We start from the raw sequence: 15,683 nt of genomic DNA, 5'->3' as shown, positions 1-15,683 counted from the left end.
ATTGCGCCACCAGGGCTCCACAGGTATCTAAAGATTAGATTTAAAACATATGGTGGTAAGAGAATACGCCATCCCCTTTTCCGTATGAATCAGGGTGAAGTCTCTCTCAGGGAGGAGTGATAGGGAATGGCAAAGGACACACTGAAAAGGAGATTAATCAGAACTGGCTTTGATAAGCACTGTGGCAATTGGACAATTAAAACAGACATTCGGGGGATGGGAAGAAGAACAAACTGGGGAGGAAGGTAGAGAAAACAGTGCAACAATGAAGGAATGAAAACCCAAAATCCCTGTAAATGTTCATTAAAACTAATAAAATTTAAAAAAAATATGGTAGAAGGGAGCTCTGGTGGCCTAGTGGCAAGCAGCTGCACTGCAATCCCAAAGGTGCATTGTTCGAATCCACCAGATGCTCTGCTGGAGAAGGAGGGGCAATCTCCTCCTGTACCAGTCAGATCCGATTTAACACACACAAAATAATAATAAAATAAAAAAATTTAAAAAAACACCACGTTTGTTGGTGCAGATTTGATGTCAGCTAGACGCATCTGTCACCTGTCAGTGTTCTTGGCAAAAAAGCTGGACGCTTGTTCTGTATGTTTTTGTTTGTCAAATAAAGAGCTCATAAAAGACTGCCAGTCCCCCTTCCCGCAGCACTCTGGGACCCCATAAGGTGACTAATTTACTGTAGCCTAGGCCTCAGGAAATGTCATCGCACAAGTAAGGTGGAAGTTTTGTGCCATCACACTGCACTTATAACACTAAGTAGTCCCCAAGATGAAGGTCCTTACAGTAACTCCCTTGTAAGTCAGTTCTGACGTAAGCTGAATATTTTTTTTTCCTTTTACGGTTTTCCTTATTATTGCCTTTTATTATTATGAGTCTCTTCCTGTGCTTCTGAAAGTTGGACAGTGAAGAAGGACGACAGCCGAAGAATCGATGTCTTTGAGATGTTGTGTTGGAGAAGAGTCTGGAATAGCCTGTGGCCTGCCAACAAAACTAACCGATCTGCCCTGCACAAGGTGCAGCCAGGGTGCCGCTTGGAGGCAAGAAGAGTGGAACTTTAGCTCACGTACTGTGGGCATGTTGTCAGGAAGGACTAAAAAGACATCATGCTGGTCAAGGTAGAGGGTCAGTGAAAGAGAAGAAGATTCCCAACAGGATGGAGTGACAGTGGTAACCACCACAGTGGACTTGAACATGACCGAGATCATGAAGCTGGTGCAAAATAGGGCAACGTTCAGATTCATTGCTATGAGTAGTAGTTGATTCAGAAACACCTAACAACATTTAAAAAGTCAACCCTTGATTTTTGAAGTCTGAAACATGATATTATAGAAGTAGAGATATGTTTTAATTACATGCATTCTCCCGTTTATCAGATGACTTCTGCAAGCAGAGATTTATTCCCTTTCAGTTTAAAAGACTGTTGTTGTCGTTGTTATGTGCCGTCGAGTCGATTGCAACTCATAGCGACCCTATGTACAACAGCCCTAAACTCTGCTCTGTCCTGTGCCAATCACACTGCCTCTGACACACCCATCCCGATTACCCCAGTCACTGAATCAATCCACCTCATAGAGGGTCTTCCCCTCCTGCGCTGTCCCTCCACCCTTCCAAGCATGATGTCCTTTTCCAAGGACTGGTCCTTCCTTGTAACATGTCCAAAGTATGTCAGACGAAGCCCCAGAATCCTTGCCTCCAAGGAGCAGCCTGGCTTCACCCTCTCCAGGATGAATCTCTTTGTTTTCCTAGCAGTCCATGGTACATTCAATACTCTTCTCCAGCACCACAGCTCAAAGGCATCAGTTCTCCTTTTATCCTCCCTAGTCATTGACCAACTCTCTCATGCATAACAAGTGAGTGCAAAGACCATAGCCTGTATCAGATGCACCTTAGTCTCCAGAGTGACACCATTGCTCTTCAGTACCTTGGAGAGGTCCCTAACAGCAGATTTTCCCATTGCAATATGTTTTTTTATTTCCTGGCTACCGGTGCCAAGAGTGTTGACCGTGGAGACAAGCAGACTAAAGTTGTGAACAATCTCAATCTTTTCACCATCCATCCTGATGCTGCCAATTGGTCCAGTGGTGAGAATCTTTCTCTTCTTGACATTGAGACTCAATCCATACTGAAGGCTGCAGTCCTTGACCCTCTACAGCAAGTGCTTCAGGTCCTCCTCAGTTTCAGCAAGTGGGGTTGTGTCATCTGCATATGCAGATTGTTGATAGATCTTCCACCAATCCTGACACCACACTTCTCCTCATAATCTGCTCTGCATACAAGTTGAAAAGGTATGGAGATAGGACACATCCCTGGCATACACCTTTCCCAATTTTGAACCCTGCAGTGTTTCCCTGCTCTGTTCTGATGACTGCCTCTTGCTTCAAGAGGACCATTAGCACATCAAGTGTTCTGGGATTCCCATTCTTCTCAGAATCAGACACAGTTTGTTGTGAACCACACAGTCAAATGCCTTTGCATAATTAATGAAACACAGATATACATTCCTCTGGTATTCCCTGCTTTCAGCCAAGATCCATCTAACATCAGCTACAATATCCCTAGTACCAGGAGCCCTTCTAAACCCAGCCTGGACTTCTGGTAGTTCTCTGCTGATGTGCTGTTCCAGTCCTTTTTCGATAATCTTCAGTAGAAACTTGCTTGCATGTGAAATCAATGATATTGTTCTATAGTTTTCACACTCTGTTGGGTCACCCTTCTTTGGGATGGGAACAAATATCGATCTCTTCCAGTCAGTTGGCCTAGTGGTTGTTCTCCAGATTTCTTGGCACAACTTGATGAGCACATCCAGGGCAGCATTCAGAGCACCAGCTCTTGTTGTTGTTGTTAGGTGCTAGCAAGTCAAATAAAATTCAAAGTGACCCCTTGGAGTAACAGACCTGAACCCTGTCCTATCCTGTGCTGTCATCATCTCTGACACGCTTGAGCCCGTTTCTGTGGTCACTGTGTCAGTCCACTTTGCTGAGAGTCTCACTCTCCTTACTCACCCACCCCCTGTCCTAGCATGATGTTCCTTCCTCTCCAAGGAATGGCCTCTTTCAGCAACATGCCCAAAGTATGTGAGCTATGAAGCGTTATCATCTTTGCTTCCAAAGAGCACTCTGGCTGCGTTTTTCCCAAGACATAGCTGCTTGTTCTTACCCAGTACTTTACGGCACCATGACTCAAAGCCATCAGTTCCTCTGCCCTAGGGGAAGGCGCTCTCTCTCAGGTGACTCTGAAGAAAGGTCCTTGTGTCCTCTGTAGACCCAGCATCCTTTGGAGCTCTCCACCTATCTTAGCATCCAGCTTCCTCTGGGTCTAGGAGATTCCAAGCACAGTGACCTTGGATCAAAAAAGACATGCTCTGCTCCTGGATCCTCTTTCTTAATCATAGGCCGCACCCAGCTCTGCTCACTTTTCTGTTCTCTTATAAGAGAAAAGCTGATGCAGGCCACACCTCCGAGGAACCCCCCCCCCCCCTTCAATTAGATCAGCTGAGTTAAGACTATCGCATCCCACTCTAATCCCCTTGGACCCAACTGGCTCATCATTCCAGAACACATCCTAAGGGATTATTACATCATTACATAACTGCCGAGGGAGTGACTCTGACATATTTTATTATTAGGTACCGTCCAAGTGACTTCATAGTGACCATTTGAACAACAGATCCTCGTGATCTCTGACACCATCAGATCCACTGTTTCAGTCAATGTTTCACTTCATCTCATTGAAGGTCTTCCTCTCTTTCTCTGCCTCTCCACTTTCCCAGCATAATGACTTTTTTCAAAGGGCCAGCCCTTCCTAACAACATGCCCAGAGCATGTAAGACCATCCTTGCATTTCAGCATCCTTGCCTCCAAGGAGCAGCCTGGTTTATTTCCTCAGAGAGAGATTGCTTTGTTCTTTTGGCAATCCACGGGATATTCCATAATCTTCACCCACACAGCTCAGAGGCATATTTTAGGAGTGTGCACAATTTCCAATTCATGATACATACTGAGATAAAAAAATACAAATCATAAACGTTTACTCCGACGAAAAGGAGTTGGACAAACATTGGCATTTCGTCAGCTAAGGTCGTAACTCCACTTGTGGAAGGTCCCGGATTGTCCCGGGAAATGAGAATGAGTTTCTAGTCAGAAAATTCTGTTGCCCTGTGTAGACTTGCAAAGGGAAAGTCTACTGTCAGGGACCTCTCAAGAGTACTGAAGAGCAATGTTGTCAGTCTAGAGACTAAGGTGCACCTGATACAGGCCATGGTCTTTGCAGTTACTTGCTGTGCATCCGAGAGCTGGGCGATGACTAGGGATGATAGAAGGAGAATTGATGCCTTTGAGCTGTGGTGCTGGAGAAGAGTGTTGAACAAACAGGAGAACAAACAGGTCTGTCGTGGAAAGGGTGAAACCAGGCTGTTCCATGGAGGCAAGATTTTGGGGCTCCATCGCACATATTTTGGGCATGTCACCAGGAGGGACCAGTCCTTACAGAGGGACGTCATGCTTGGAAAGGTGAAGGGACAGCACAGGAGAGGAAGACCCAGGATGAGATGAATTGACTCAGTGACTTGGAGCGATGGGATTAGGTCTGTCGGAGACGATGAGATTGGCTCAGGAGAGGGCAGGGTTCAGAGGTACATAGGGTTCTCTCTGAGTCGCAGGTGACTTGATGGCACATAACAACAACAACAAAAAAAACATTTCTCACTAGCATCTCAACACTTCCCCACATCTGCCTGTTGACTTAGCAAAGCCACTGACGTTTGAATTCAGTTTTTCAAGTCACTTAAGCCCCTAATTTAGCACTTTAGGAAACCGACTCTGTACAGCAGTGTTTAGACCAGTAAATCAAAATTAAACATCTGGGAGTGAAAAAAATGCAAAGATGACATCAGCAAATTAGGAGCTGCAGCATCGCATGCGGTGCATACTACAGACAGGTTTTTTTTATTATTATTATTTTATATGTGTGTGTATCGTCAAATCAGATCTGACCGGTACAGGAGGAGAGTGTCCCTCCTTCTTCAGCAGAGCATCTGGTGGATTTGAACTGCACACCTCTGGGATTGCAGTGCAGCTTCTTGCCACTAGGCCACCAGAGCTCCCAGACATTTAAAAAAAAAACAAAAAAAAACAAAAAAACACTAAAACCCGGTAGTTCAAGTAGGTTTCAGAACATGAAGGTGCTACTATGGCTTCTGGTGGGGTCGGCGTGAACGCTGCAGGATCGACAAAAGAAACTCCTGAGATCCCAGACAACGTAGATTGACTTCAAGGCGTTGACCACTTTGCCACGGACAGGAATGATTTTCGGAGGAATCTGATCCTCAATTTGGGACTTGTGTGTGTGTGTGTGTGTGTGTGTGTGTGTGTGTGTACCATCACATCAGATCTGACTGGTACAGGAGGAGATTGTCCCTCCTTCTCCAGCAGAGCATCTGGTGGATTCGAACCGTGCACATCTGGGATTGCAGGGCAGCTTCTTGCCACTGGGCCACCAGAGCTCCCCTAATTTGGGACTTTTTGCTGCAGGAGTTTAGCTGGCCAGAAATTTGAGTGACACTGACCTAATGGCACCCCAACCGGGGATGTAGCCAAGAAGACACATGGACACACACACACACACACACACACACACACACACACACACACACACACACACCCCGTGCTGTACTGGAACCTTCCAAAACACAGCTTATGTTTCTGTGAAAAACACAAGACTTGCCCTGATGGCGACTCATGTGTGATTCAGAAGGGCACTTCCGTTCCCAGTTTTCTTCTCTTCATTGTGTCTGCTCAGAACCATGTTCTCTGCTTCCCATTGTTCTGTAAAGTTGTGTATATAGTTTCTCAGTTTCTGCATGGGGTGACCCTTGTTGTCTTGAGGAATAACAATATAAGTATTCGAAATAAAGAATTTACACACACACACATAAAACCACAAAAAACTAAAACCCACCTTCTCCATATTTCCTTTCAAGGAAGGAGGTCCTTTGGGATGTAACTTTCTAATAGATGTTTTTTTTTTAACCTAAAATCCAAACCCAAATGAAAACTAAAACCCAAATTGCAGCAGTAGGCTTAAGTGTTGCTCGTTGCCGTGAAGTCAGAAGTGGCTTTTAGGTGACTTCCCGCTGGGTTTTTATTTTTTCATGTACCGTCAAATCAGATCTGACTGGTACAGGAGGAGATTGCACCCTCCTTCTCCAGCAGAGCATCTGGTGAATTTGAACCGCGTACCTTTGGGATTGCCGTGCAGCGTCTTGCCACTAGGCCACCAGAGCTCCCTTCCACTGGGTTTTTTAAAGGCTATAAATCACACGAGAGGAGAGTACCCATCCTTCTCCCTCAGAGTGGACTCGAACTATCAGAAAGGCATGACCTTTTTATTTGCAGCATAACCCCCTGTGGACCAGGCCACTGAAGCTCTCTTCTGTTCCCAGTAAGATGGTTTAAAAAAGAAAAAGTTGTAAAGTGAGCTCTGGTGGCCTAGTGGCAAGAAGCTGTGCTACAGTCCTGAAGGTTTGTGGTTCAAAATCCACCAGATGCTCTGCTGGAGAAGGAGGAGCAATCTCCTCCTGTGCCAGTTGGATCTGATTCGATGGCACAAAACAAATAAAAAGTTGTAAATATCCTTCTAGATAATTCAAATAGCTTCTAAAGAACTGTCTGAACTTAAAACCTAGTGGCAGGATATCAGCCAGCCTGATTAAGATTATTGGTTGGGTCTTGGATGTCACAAATGGTTTACGCTCAAGGGAATAATAGCCTAACAGTTGACATTTGAGCCCACTGAATGGTGCCACGGAGGAAAGGCCTGGCAACCTGCTTCTGTAAAGTTGTGCCGGTCAAGGGGAGCTCTGGTGGCCTAGTGGCAAGAAGCTGCACTGCATTCCCAGAGGTACACAGTTCGAATCCACCAGATGCTCTGCCGGGGAAGGAGGGACAATCTCCTCCTGTAACAGTCAGATCTGATTTGACGGTACACGCACACAAAATAATAAAAGAATAAAAAAAAGAATGATAATAAAAAATAAAAAAGTTGTGCCGGTCAAGACAGGCCGAGCGGCACAGTTGCCCTGTGACAGACACATCAGGTCGCCGCGAGTTGCACTTGACTTGAAGTTGTCTAATGACCAGTGGTGTGACGGCACTGTAGAGAGTGTTTTATTTCAGTGCTCAGGGGACACTATGGACTGAAGTCGGAGAGTGTTAGGTGGACACAAGGGAGATGGAGCGCCCCCTTATAGTTTAGAAGGTGGGGTGGGGACCACGACGGAGTTGTCAGGCGGAAGTCTGTTACTGCTTGTTGGCGCAGTGGCGTGGGGGGCGTGAGGTCCAGGAAAGTCTGACCTTGCCATGTCTGTCCCCTCCTCAGCTGGCCTTGCAGACCGGGCGCGAGCCCCCACCCATCTGGCGAGTGCAGAAGGCCCTCCTGCAGAAGTTCACGCCGGAGATCAAGGACGGACAGAGGCAGTTTTGTGCCACGAGTAATGTAAGTTGGTCAGGGCTCGGGTTGTTTTGAGTGTGGGAGGCTGGGGTCCCCCAGGCACGTGGCTGTCACTCACCCTCCATGTCGGGGAGTCCAGGACGCAGATGAAGGAATTCCACCCGGGCCCTTTCTTTCCTCAGTATCTGGGCTACTTTGGCAACGCAAAAAATCGGTACCAGCGCCTGTATGTGAAATTTCTGGAGAACGTGAACAAGAAGGATTACGTGAGGGTCTGTGCGCGGAAGCCCTGGCACCGGCCTCCCGTGCCCATTAGGTACCATGGGGATCATGGGGTGGACCGGGGACAGATTTGGGATGGAGTTTTTGACAGATGGGGGGAAAACAGAGACAGGGAATGAGCAGGGATTGGAGACAGAGAGCGAGTCAGAGACCTAGAGAGAAGGGGACGGAGACCCAGAAGAATGGGGGGTGTCAAAGACCAAGAGAGCTAGGAGGCTGTCAAGGGGGATAGGGACCCTTAGAGAAATGGAGCAGAGGTTGGGGTACAGATAGAAACCCAAAGGTGGTGGGGGACAGGGACCTCGAGGCTACATAGAGATGCAGGGAGATGAGTGGGAGACAGAGATGAAGCTGGTGTGGGCTGCCAGAAAGGTGGACTTGACTGCTGACCACAGGTCCCTTCAACGCTCTGTTCCAGGCGCTCAGGACAGGCCAAGGGTCCCACCTCGAGCGGGGGCAGCTCGGTTCCTCCCCCCAAAGCCCCAGTGCCAGCCCCTAAACCTGACACCTCAGAGAAGACAGCCGCTGAGAAGCCCCCAGAGCCGATGCCCGAGACCCCCGCTCCCGAGCCCCCGGCCCCCGAGAAGCCATCCCCGCCCCGGCCCGTGGAGAAGGAGAAAGAGAAGGAGAAGGAGAAAGAGAAGGAGCGGGTCCCACGCGGGGATCGTGCCCTGCGCAGCGAGAGGGCCGCGGGCGGGCGGCAGACGCGGCCGGAGCGAGGCCTCGCCGCTGGGCAGCCCACCGCCTCCCGGCTGCCCAAGGCCAGGCCCACCAAGGTGAAGGCCGAGCCGCCCCCCAAGAAGAGGAAAAAGTGGCTGAAGGAGGCGGCGGGCAATTCCTCAGCAGGCGGGGGTCCACCCGGCAGCTCCTCTGACTCAGACTCTTCCCCGGGAGCACCCAGCGAGGACGGTAAGGCCCGGAGTCATCGGCGGACACGGGGCTGGGGGACACAGCGTGGGAAGGGGACGTGGGTGCCGCCTGTCAAGAAGCTGCTGAGTTCATTAGTGAGATGATAATGCTTTCAGATGCTAATGAGTCCTCTCCGATTCATAACAAACCCCTGGATAAACAAAAAAAAACACACCCTGCCTTGTGCTGTGTGCTCCACACCCTCCGCAGAGCTCAAGACCGATGTGGGGTCACCTGTCGGGTCGCCTCATGGTGGATCCTTCCTCTCTTTCCACGATCCTCTGCTGTAACCAAATACCTGCTCTAGCGACTGGACCCCTCCCCTGTAACATGCTCAGAATCTCACCATCCTTGTCTCTAAGAAATGATTACACTCCTTCCAGGACTGATTTATTTGTCCCTTTGGCAGTCCATAGTGTAGTCAGTACACTTTGCTGGCACAACAACCCAGAGGCATCAGTTCTTTGTCCAACTTTCAAACATAAGAAACAATTGAAACTACCATGCATTGGGTTGGGCAGGAGTACCTTAGTCCTTATGTTGACATCCTTGCTCTTTGGCACTTTGAAAAGATCCGTGACAGCCGATTTGCAGGTGCATTGTCTAAGTTCCTGACGGCTACTCCAATGGGTGTTGAGTTTAGATCCAAGTATAATGAAACCTTTGATACTCACGATAATTGTGTTCATGTAGTAATGGAATTTTTTTTGCAATGGGACAGTCTGCTGTTAGGGACCTCTCCAGGATGCTGAAGAGCAATGGTGTCACTCTGGAGACTAAGGTGCGTCTGATACAGGCCATGGTCTTTGCAATCACCTGTTATGCATCAGAGAGTTGGACAGTGACCAAGGAGGATAGAAGAATTGATGCCTTTGAGCTGTGGTGCTGGAGAAGAGTATTGAGAATACCATGGACTGCTAGGAAAACAAACAGATGTGTCCTGGAAAGGGTTAAAGCGGGTGGCTCCTTGGAGGCAAGGATTCTGCGGCTCCGTCTAACATACTTTGGACATGTTGTGAGAGACCGGTCCTTGGAGAGGGACATCATGCTTGGGAGGGAGGAGGGACAGCGCAGGAGGGGAAGGCCCTCTATGAGGTGGACTGATTCAGTGACTGGGATAATCGGGATGGGTGTGTCAGAGACAGTGTGATTGGCACAGGACAGAGCAGGGTTTAGGGCTGTTGTACACAGGGTCGCTGTGAGTCACAAGTGACTCAACAATACATAACAACAGTAATAAATAGAATGGCCTTTGAGCTGTGGTGTTGGAGACAAGTACTGAATATCCTGTAAATTGCCAAAAGAAAGTGCAACCAGGGTGCGTAAGAGGCAGGCATGGGGAAGCGCCGTCTCACACTGTGAGCGTGTTTTTGGAGGGGGCTAGTCTCTGGAAAGACATCCTGCGTGGTCAGGTGGAAAATCAGCAGAAGACCCTCAGTGAGGTGAATTGACACAGTGACTGAATGATAGGGCTTCGGGGACAGCAGAGAGGATGAGGATGGCGCCGGAGGCGGCAAGGTTCCGATCAGCCGTTCATAGGGTCACTGTGAGTTGCATCTACCCGGTTCAGTGGCACCTAACACCAGCAACATTAATAGCCATTTGCCATAGCAAACACACCGGTATGCGAGAGCACATACCGGGCCGTCTCTCACGTTCTTTACCCATGTCTGTCTTGGTTGTTGTGTGCCATTAAGTCAGAATCAACTCACAGGTGATGCACATTTACTTGCTTTATTTTTTTTTATTATTGTTATTATTAATTTTAATTTTAATGGCAGTTTTACAGAGACTTTGGATTTCCATTCATTCACTGTTGCACTTTTCTCCCTGCCCACTCCTCCTCCCCCCACTACACTCTTCTCTTTGAAAAGTTAAGGAAAGCTTCTTTCATTGTTTTACACTCCCTCCCCTCATGTCCACCCTTCACTCTGGACTCCTGTCATGACAATAATACCTAATCACATATCCCTTTTAAACAGTTTTCTCTCTCATCTGTTTCAGTATTGAACCCATCTTTCTCAGTCTCCCCCGCAACCCCGATGTCAGTCCCGTTTTACAACAGTGGCACTATGCAGTATTTGTCCTTTTGTGACTGGGATACTTCATTCAGTGTAATGTCCTCCAGGGTCACCCATTTTGAATAATATTTCATGAGTTCCTTGTTTTTCAGTGCAGCGTAGTATTCCATTGTGTGAATATACCACAGCTTCTCTAGCCATTCATTTGTTGATGGGCACTTAGGTTGTTTCCAACTCCTTGCTACTATGAACAAAGCCATGATAAACATGGGTGTGCATATATTTGCTTGGGTCGCAGTTATGGTCTCTTTGGGGTATATTCCCACTAGTGTAATTGCTAGGTCAAATAGTATCTCTATTTGCAACTTTTTGAGAAAGCGCCATACCGCCTTCCACAGTGGCTGCACCATTTTACACTCCCACCAACAGTGAATAAGGCTTCCAGTTTCTCCACAACCTCTCCAGCAATTGTTGCTTGCCTCTTGCTTTATTTTTTACGTATGGGATGTACACACTTTCATGTATGCAACATACATAAAAACAAACATTCCACAGAGATATGTGCTTTGCAAAAAAACCCAGATCCGTCGTGCATGCATTCTTTGTGTAAAAACGTACCATCTCATTTTCACATGGTCTTAGGAAACAGCTCAAAGAGGCTTTGTGGTGCAGTGGTTAGTCACTTGACTGTGAACATGGAGGTCAGTGGTTTGAGCACACTGCCTGCTTCACAGGATGAAGCTGAGAGGTGTTTGCTTCTGTAGAAGACCACAGCTTTGGAGACGCTGTAGGGTGCTTCTGCTCTGTCCTGGGGAGTCTAGGCGGGATGTCCTTGCTGATAGGAGCTTCAGGAGGGAGCTACAGCTCTTCACGCCTGTTCTCTAGATGAGGCAGAGAGAGGATACCATGTAGCAGACTGTGGGGTCTGACCAGTGTTGGGCAGTCGCCTCTGGGACTTCAGCTACGTTGGTTGTCAACACTGAGGAGACTGTCGGGCCCAGAGCCAATGCTATTCCTTGTTACTCTGTGATGCTGGGAAAGAGACATAATAATCTCTGCTTTAGTGACCTCGGCATGGGTCCGTGGTCCATGAAGGTCCCTGCCTGTTGGAGGCAGAGGATGTGAATTCCATGTCTGCTGTATGCCCAGAGCTTAGAACTGTAGCTGGTACACAATGCCAGAGATAATGCCCAAAATACGCGTACCTGTCATGATGTAATAACTTGGTTTTTTTTTAAATTTTTTTTTTATTGTATTATTTTTACGTGTACCGTCAAATCAGATCTGACTGGCACAGGAGGAGATTGCTTCCTCCTTCTCCAGCAGAGCATCTGGTGGATTTGAACTGCGTACCTCTGGGATTACAGTGCAGCATCTTGCCACTAGGCCACCAGAGCTCCCTAATGATGTAATAATTTGAATATATCTGGTACTTTCTGTGTCCCCGGGCGCTCTGATGGCCATAACGCTAAGAAGCTGCACCGCCATCCCAAAGGTGCAGAGTTTGAATACCAGCTGCTCTGCTGGAGAAGGATGGACAGTGTCCTCCAGTGCGATTTACAGCCTCTGCAAAGCCCCCGGAGGGTCAGCTCTGCGTTGTTTCTGACTTGACAGCACTCAACTGTAACAACCAGGTGTCGTTTCAAAGCATTTCCCCATATTTTTTGTGTAGTGTTTGAGTGGAAGTTTTCCGAGTGAATTGGTTTTCCATACCAGTTTTCCACGGTTTGGTCTCATGCCCTTGATGTACAAGCACCTCTCATTTCCCGCTGGATTTCTGGGCCTGTCTGCCCCCTTCCTGCCGTCTGACCTTTGCTTAGATTAGAACAGGTTCTACCCTCTTAGTTTCCTATGATTCATAGTTCTGGGGAATATGTGGTTCTTGAGTGTTGATTTTGCTTTGACAGGTTTATGCTTTTTAAAAGCACCTGGTCAGGGGAGCTCTGGTGGCCTAGTGGCAAGGATCTGCAACTACAATCCCAGAGGCACACGGTTCAAATCCACCAGATGCTCTGTCGGGGAAGGAGGGACGATCTCCTCCTGTAACCAGTCAGATCTGATTTCACGGTACACGCACGCAAAAATAATAAAATAAAATTTAAAAAAAAAGCGCCTGGTGACATCCTGTGTATGTAATGTGTGGAACTACCAGCTGAAAAGTCAACAGTTCGAATCCACCAGGGGCCCTGAAGGAGAAGGATGAGTGTGTCAGCTTCAGGACCTTGATACAAGGTCACTGTGAGTCCTAATTGACTCAGTAGCAATGGGGTTGTGTATATTATTATTTGAATGTATTGTAATTCTGGCTTTAGGCAGAGTCCACTTTGGACTAAATGTTTCTTTGTATTTTTAGATTTTCTTCATTTGTCTTTCCTCTGGAACAAATGCAGCCAATACTATATCTTACGATGACCTCTCACTTCATTTTCTTTTACATCAATTTATTTCCCATAACCCCTGTGTGGTATGTATTGTAGGAGTATACCCATTTTAAAGATGAAGACACTGAGGCAGTGAGAAGTGACACATCTCTTTTTTTTTATTGGTGGCACATCTTTTAAAGAGAGCTCAAGGTGGCTGATTTCGCAGAGTCACACACAAAAATACACCAAGGCAAGGGAGAGCTGTTGAATTTTCCATGCAAACCCACACGTAGCTGTGAAGTTCATGTGTGACAAAGGTTCATTCTTTGTCTTCATTTTTTCTTGTTCTTTGAGCGGAAGTTTCTAAAGCACATGGATGTTCTATTCAGACATCCATGCGCTTTGTTTTATAATGTCAGTTCAGATGCCTACAATGTAATCTCACTTTCCCCACTTCCTCCCTGTGAGTCTCACTTCCACTAATCCTCCTCCCCAAGTCCTTCCTGTTTTCTGGGCTTTCTTTCAGGACACATGCTACACCCTTGTCCATATGTGGTTGGCTGTTCTAAGGAGTTGTTGTCAGGAGCCAGGAAATCAAAAAACGTATTGCGATGGCAAAGACTGCTGTTAGGGACCTCTTTAAAGTACTCAAGAGCAACGGTGTCTCTCTGGAGATTAAGGTGCGCCTGATACAGGCTATGGTCTTTGCAATCACTTGTTATGCATCAGAGAGTTGGACAATGACTAGGGAGGATAGAAGGAGAATTGATGCCTTTGAGCTGTGGTGCTGGAGAAGAGTATTGAATGTACCATGGACTGCCAAGAAAACAAACAGATTCATCCTGGAGAGGGTTAAACCAGGCTACTCCTTGGAGGCAAGGATTCTGGGGCTTCGTCTGACATACTTTGGACATGTTGTAAGGAGGGACAGGTCTTTGGAGAGGGACATCATGCTTGGGAGGGTGGAGGGACAGCGCAGGAGAGGAAAACCCTCTATGAGGTGGATTGATTCAGTGACTGGGGTAATCGGGATGAGTGTGTCAGAGGTAATGCGATTGGCACAAGATAGAGCAGGGTTTAGGGCTGTTGTGCATAGGGTCGCTGTGAGTCGCAAACGACTTGACGGCACATAACAACAACATAACAACAATTCTAAGGTGTGAATGTCTCCCTGGTGCAGCTGGTCAGGATATGTTGTGCGTACCGAAGTTGGAACCAACCCGTAGCTGACACTCAGGCTAGTTGTCTGAGGCCGTTAATTGCATGGGAGGAGATTGCCCATCTTTCTTGAAAAGAGCATCTGCTGGCTTCATACTGTGTACCCGTAGGATTGCAGTGCATCACCTTGCCACTATTAATTGTTTGCCTGAAAGCTGGGGCCCAGGAACGAGTTCTATACCAGATTTGAAGGATGCCTAAGGGCCATGGTCATGAGGTTCCTGCGGTCTGTCAGACAAGGCTCTTTCTTAGGGTTGTTCCTTGATCTCGTTGTGGGGAACTCTTCAACTCTTAGAGAGCAGCTTCCTTGATGAGTGCCCATGTCCTCTTCCTCCTGCCCCTTCTCACCAGGGTCCCTTCTACGGCTGGGTGGCCCTCATGTCCCTGGAGGCTCTGCTTCTCCCGGAACCAAGCCCACCAACCCTTTGAGTCGCTCCCTTCCTTCCTGTCTCCTGCATTTCATCCCTTTGCGAATGCTGCCCTTCCGATCTTTTACAACTGATTGTTCTACAGATTGAGGACTCACTGATGTTATTGTTCGCCTTATTGGGCCCTCTCTGTTGTTTGACTAAAACTCATGCCACAGGAATGAATTCCGTTTCAGACTCAAAAAGTGTCTTGGAGCCTTAGTCTTGGGCTCTACGATAGACCAGTAAGCCTGACCATTTTTATGCTTATGAATTTAATTTCACATTTATCATCCACTCTATGTGGGACCCTCTATTATGATGCCTTTCTGAGCGTTCAGCAGTGATGGCCGGGCACTGTCTAGTTCTTCTGTTCTCAGGGCTTTGGAGATGGAAGTTCATGAGGTCCGTTTGTACTGTAAACCGATCTTATTTCCTGTACCTTTGGTTTTCTTCCCTGTTCTTTCCTCCAGTTTGGAAGAGACCAATAACTGAACCTTAAATAATCATTGTTGCTGTTCTTGTTGTTGTTGTTGTTGTTATGTGCCATCGAGTTGCTTGCAAATCATAGCGACCCTATGTACAACAGCGCTAAACTCTGCTCTGTCCTGTGCCAATCGCACTGTCTCCGATACACCCATCCCAGTTACCCGAGTCACTGAATCAATCCACCTCATAGAGGGCCTTCCTCTCCTGCGCTGTCCCTCCACCCTCCCAAGCATGATGTCCTTCTCCAAGGACTGGTCCCTCCTTGCAACATGTCCAGAGTATGTTAGTCGGAGTCTTAGAATCCTTGCCTCCAAGGAGCCACCCGGTTTAACCCTTTCCAGGACAAATCTCCAGCACCACAGCTCAAAGGCATCAATTCTCCTTCTATCCTCCCTAGCCATTGTCCAACTCTCTGATGCATAACAAGTGATTGCGAAGAGCATGGCCTGTATCAGACACACCTTAATCTCCAGAGAGACACCACTGCTCTTCAGTACTTTGGAGAGGTCCCTAACAGCAGACTTTCCCATGGCAATGGG

The 15,683-nt window shown here is 47.5% G+C and overlaps 1 protein-coding gene across 1 annotated transcript in view; it reads left to right on the top strand.

The window, feature by feature from the left end:
- Window positions 1-15,683, top strand: part of PRR12 (proline rich 12) — a 61,527-nt gene that overhangs the window by 30,498 nt on the left and 15,346 nt on the right. The window contains exons 7-9 of the mRNA XM_006898661.1: window positions 7,384-7,500; window positions 7,638-7,771; window positions 8,156-8,646. Coding sequence (XP_006898723.1) covers window positions 7,384-7,500; window positions 7,638-7,771; window positions 8,156-8,646 — 742 coding nt within the window. The remainder of the gene's footprint in view (window positions 1-7,383; window positions 7,501-7,637; window positions 7,772-8,155; window positions 8,647-15,683) is intronic.

The sequence above is a fragment of the Elephantulus edwardii genome, unplaced genomic scaffold, assembly GCF_000299155.1.
Source record: "Elephantulus edwardii isolate Elephantulus edwardi_28Jun2011 unplaced genomic scaffold, EleEdw1.0 scaffold00236, whole genome shotgun sequence".
Lineage (NCBI taxonomy): Eukaryota > Metazoa > Chordata > Mammalia > Macroscelidea > Macroscelididae > Elephantulus > Elephantulus edwardii.
This window is presented reverse-complemented; position numbering and strand designations above follow the sequence as displayed.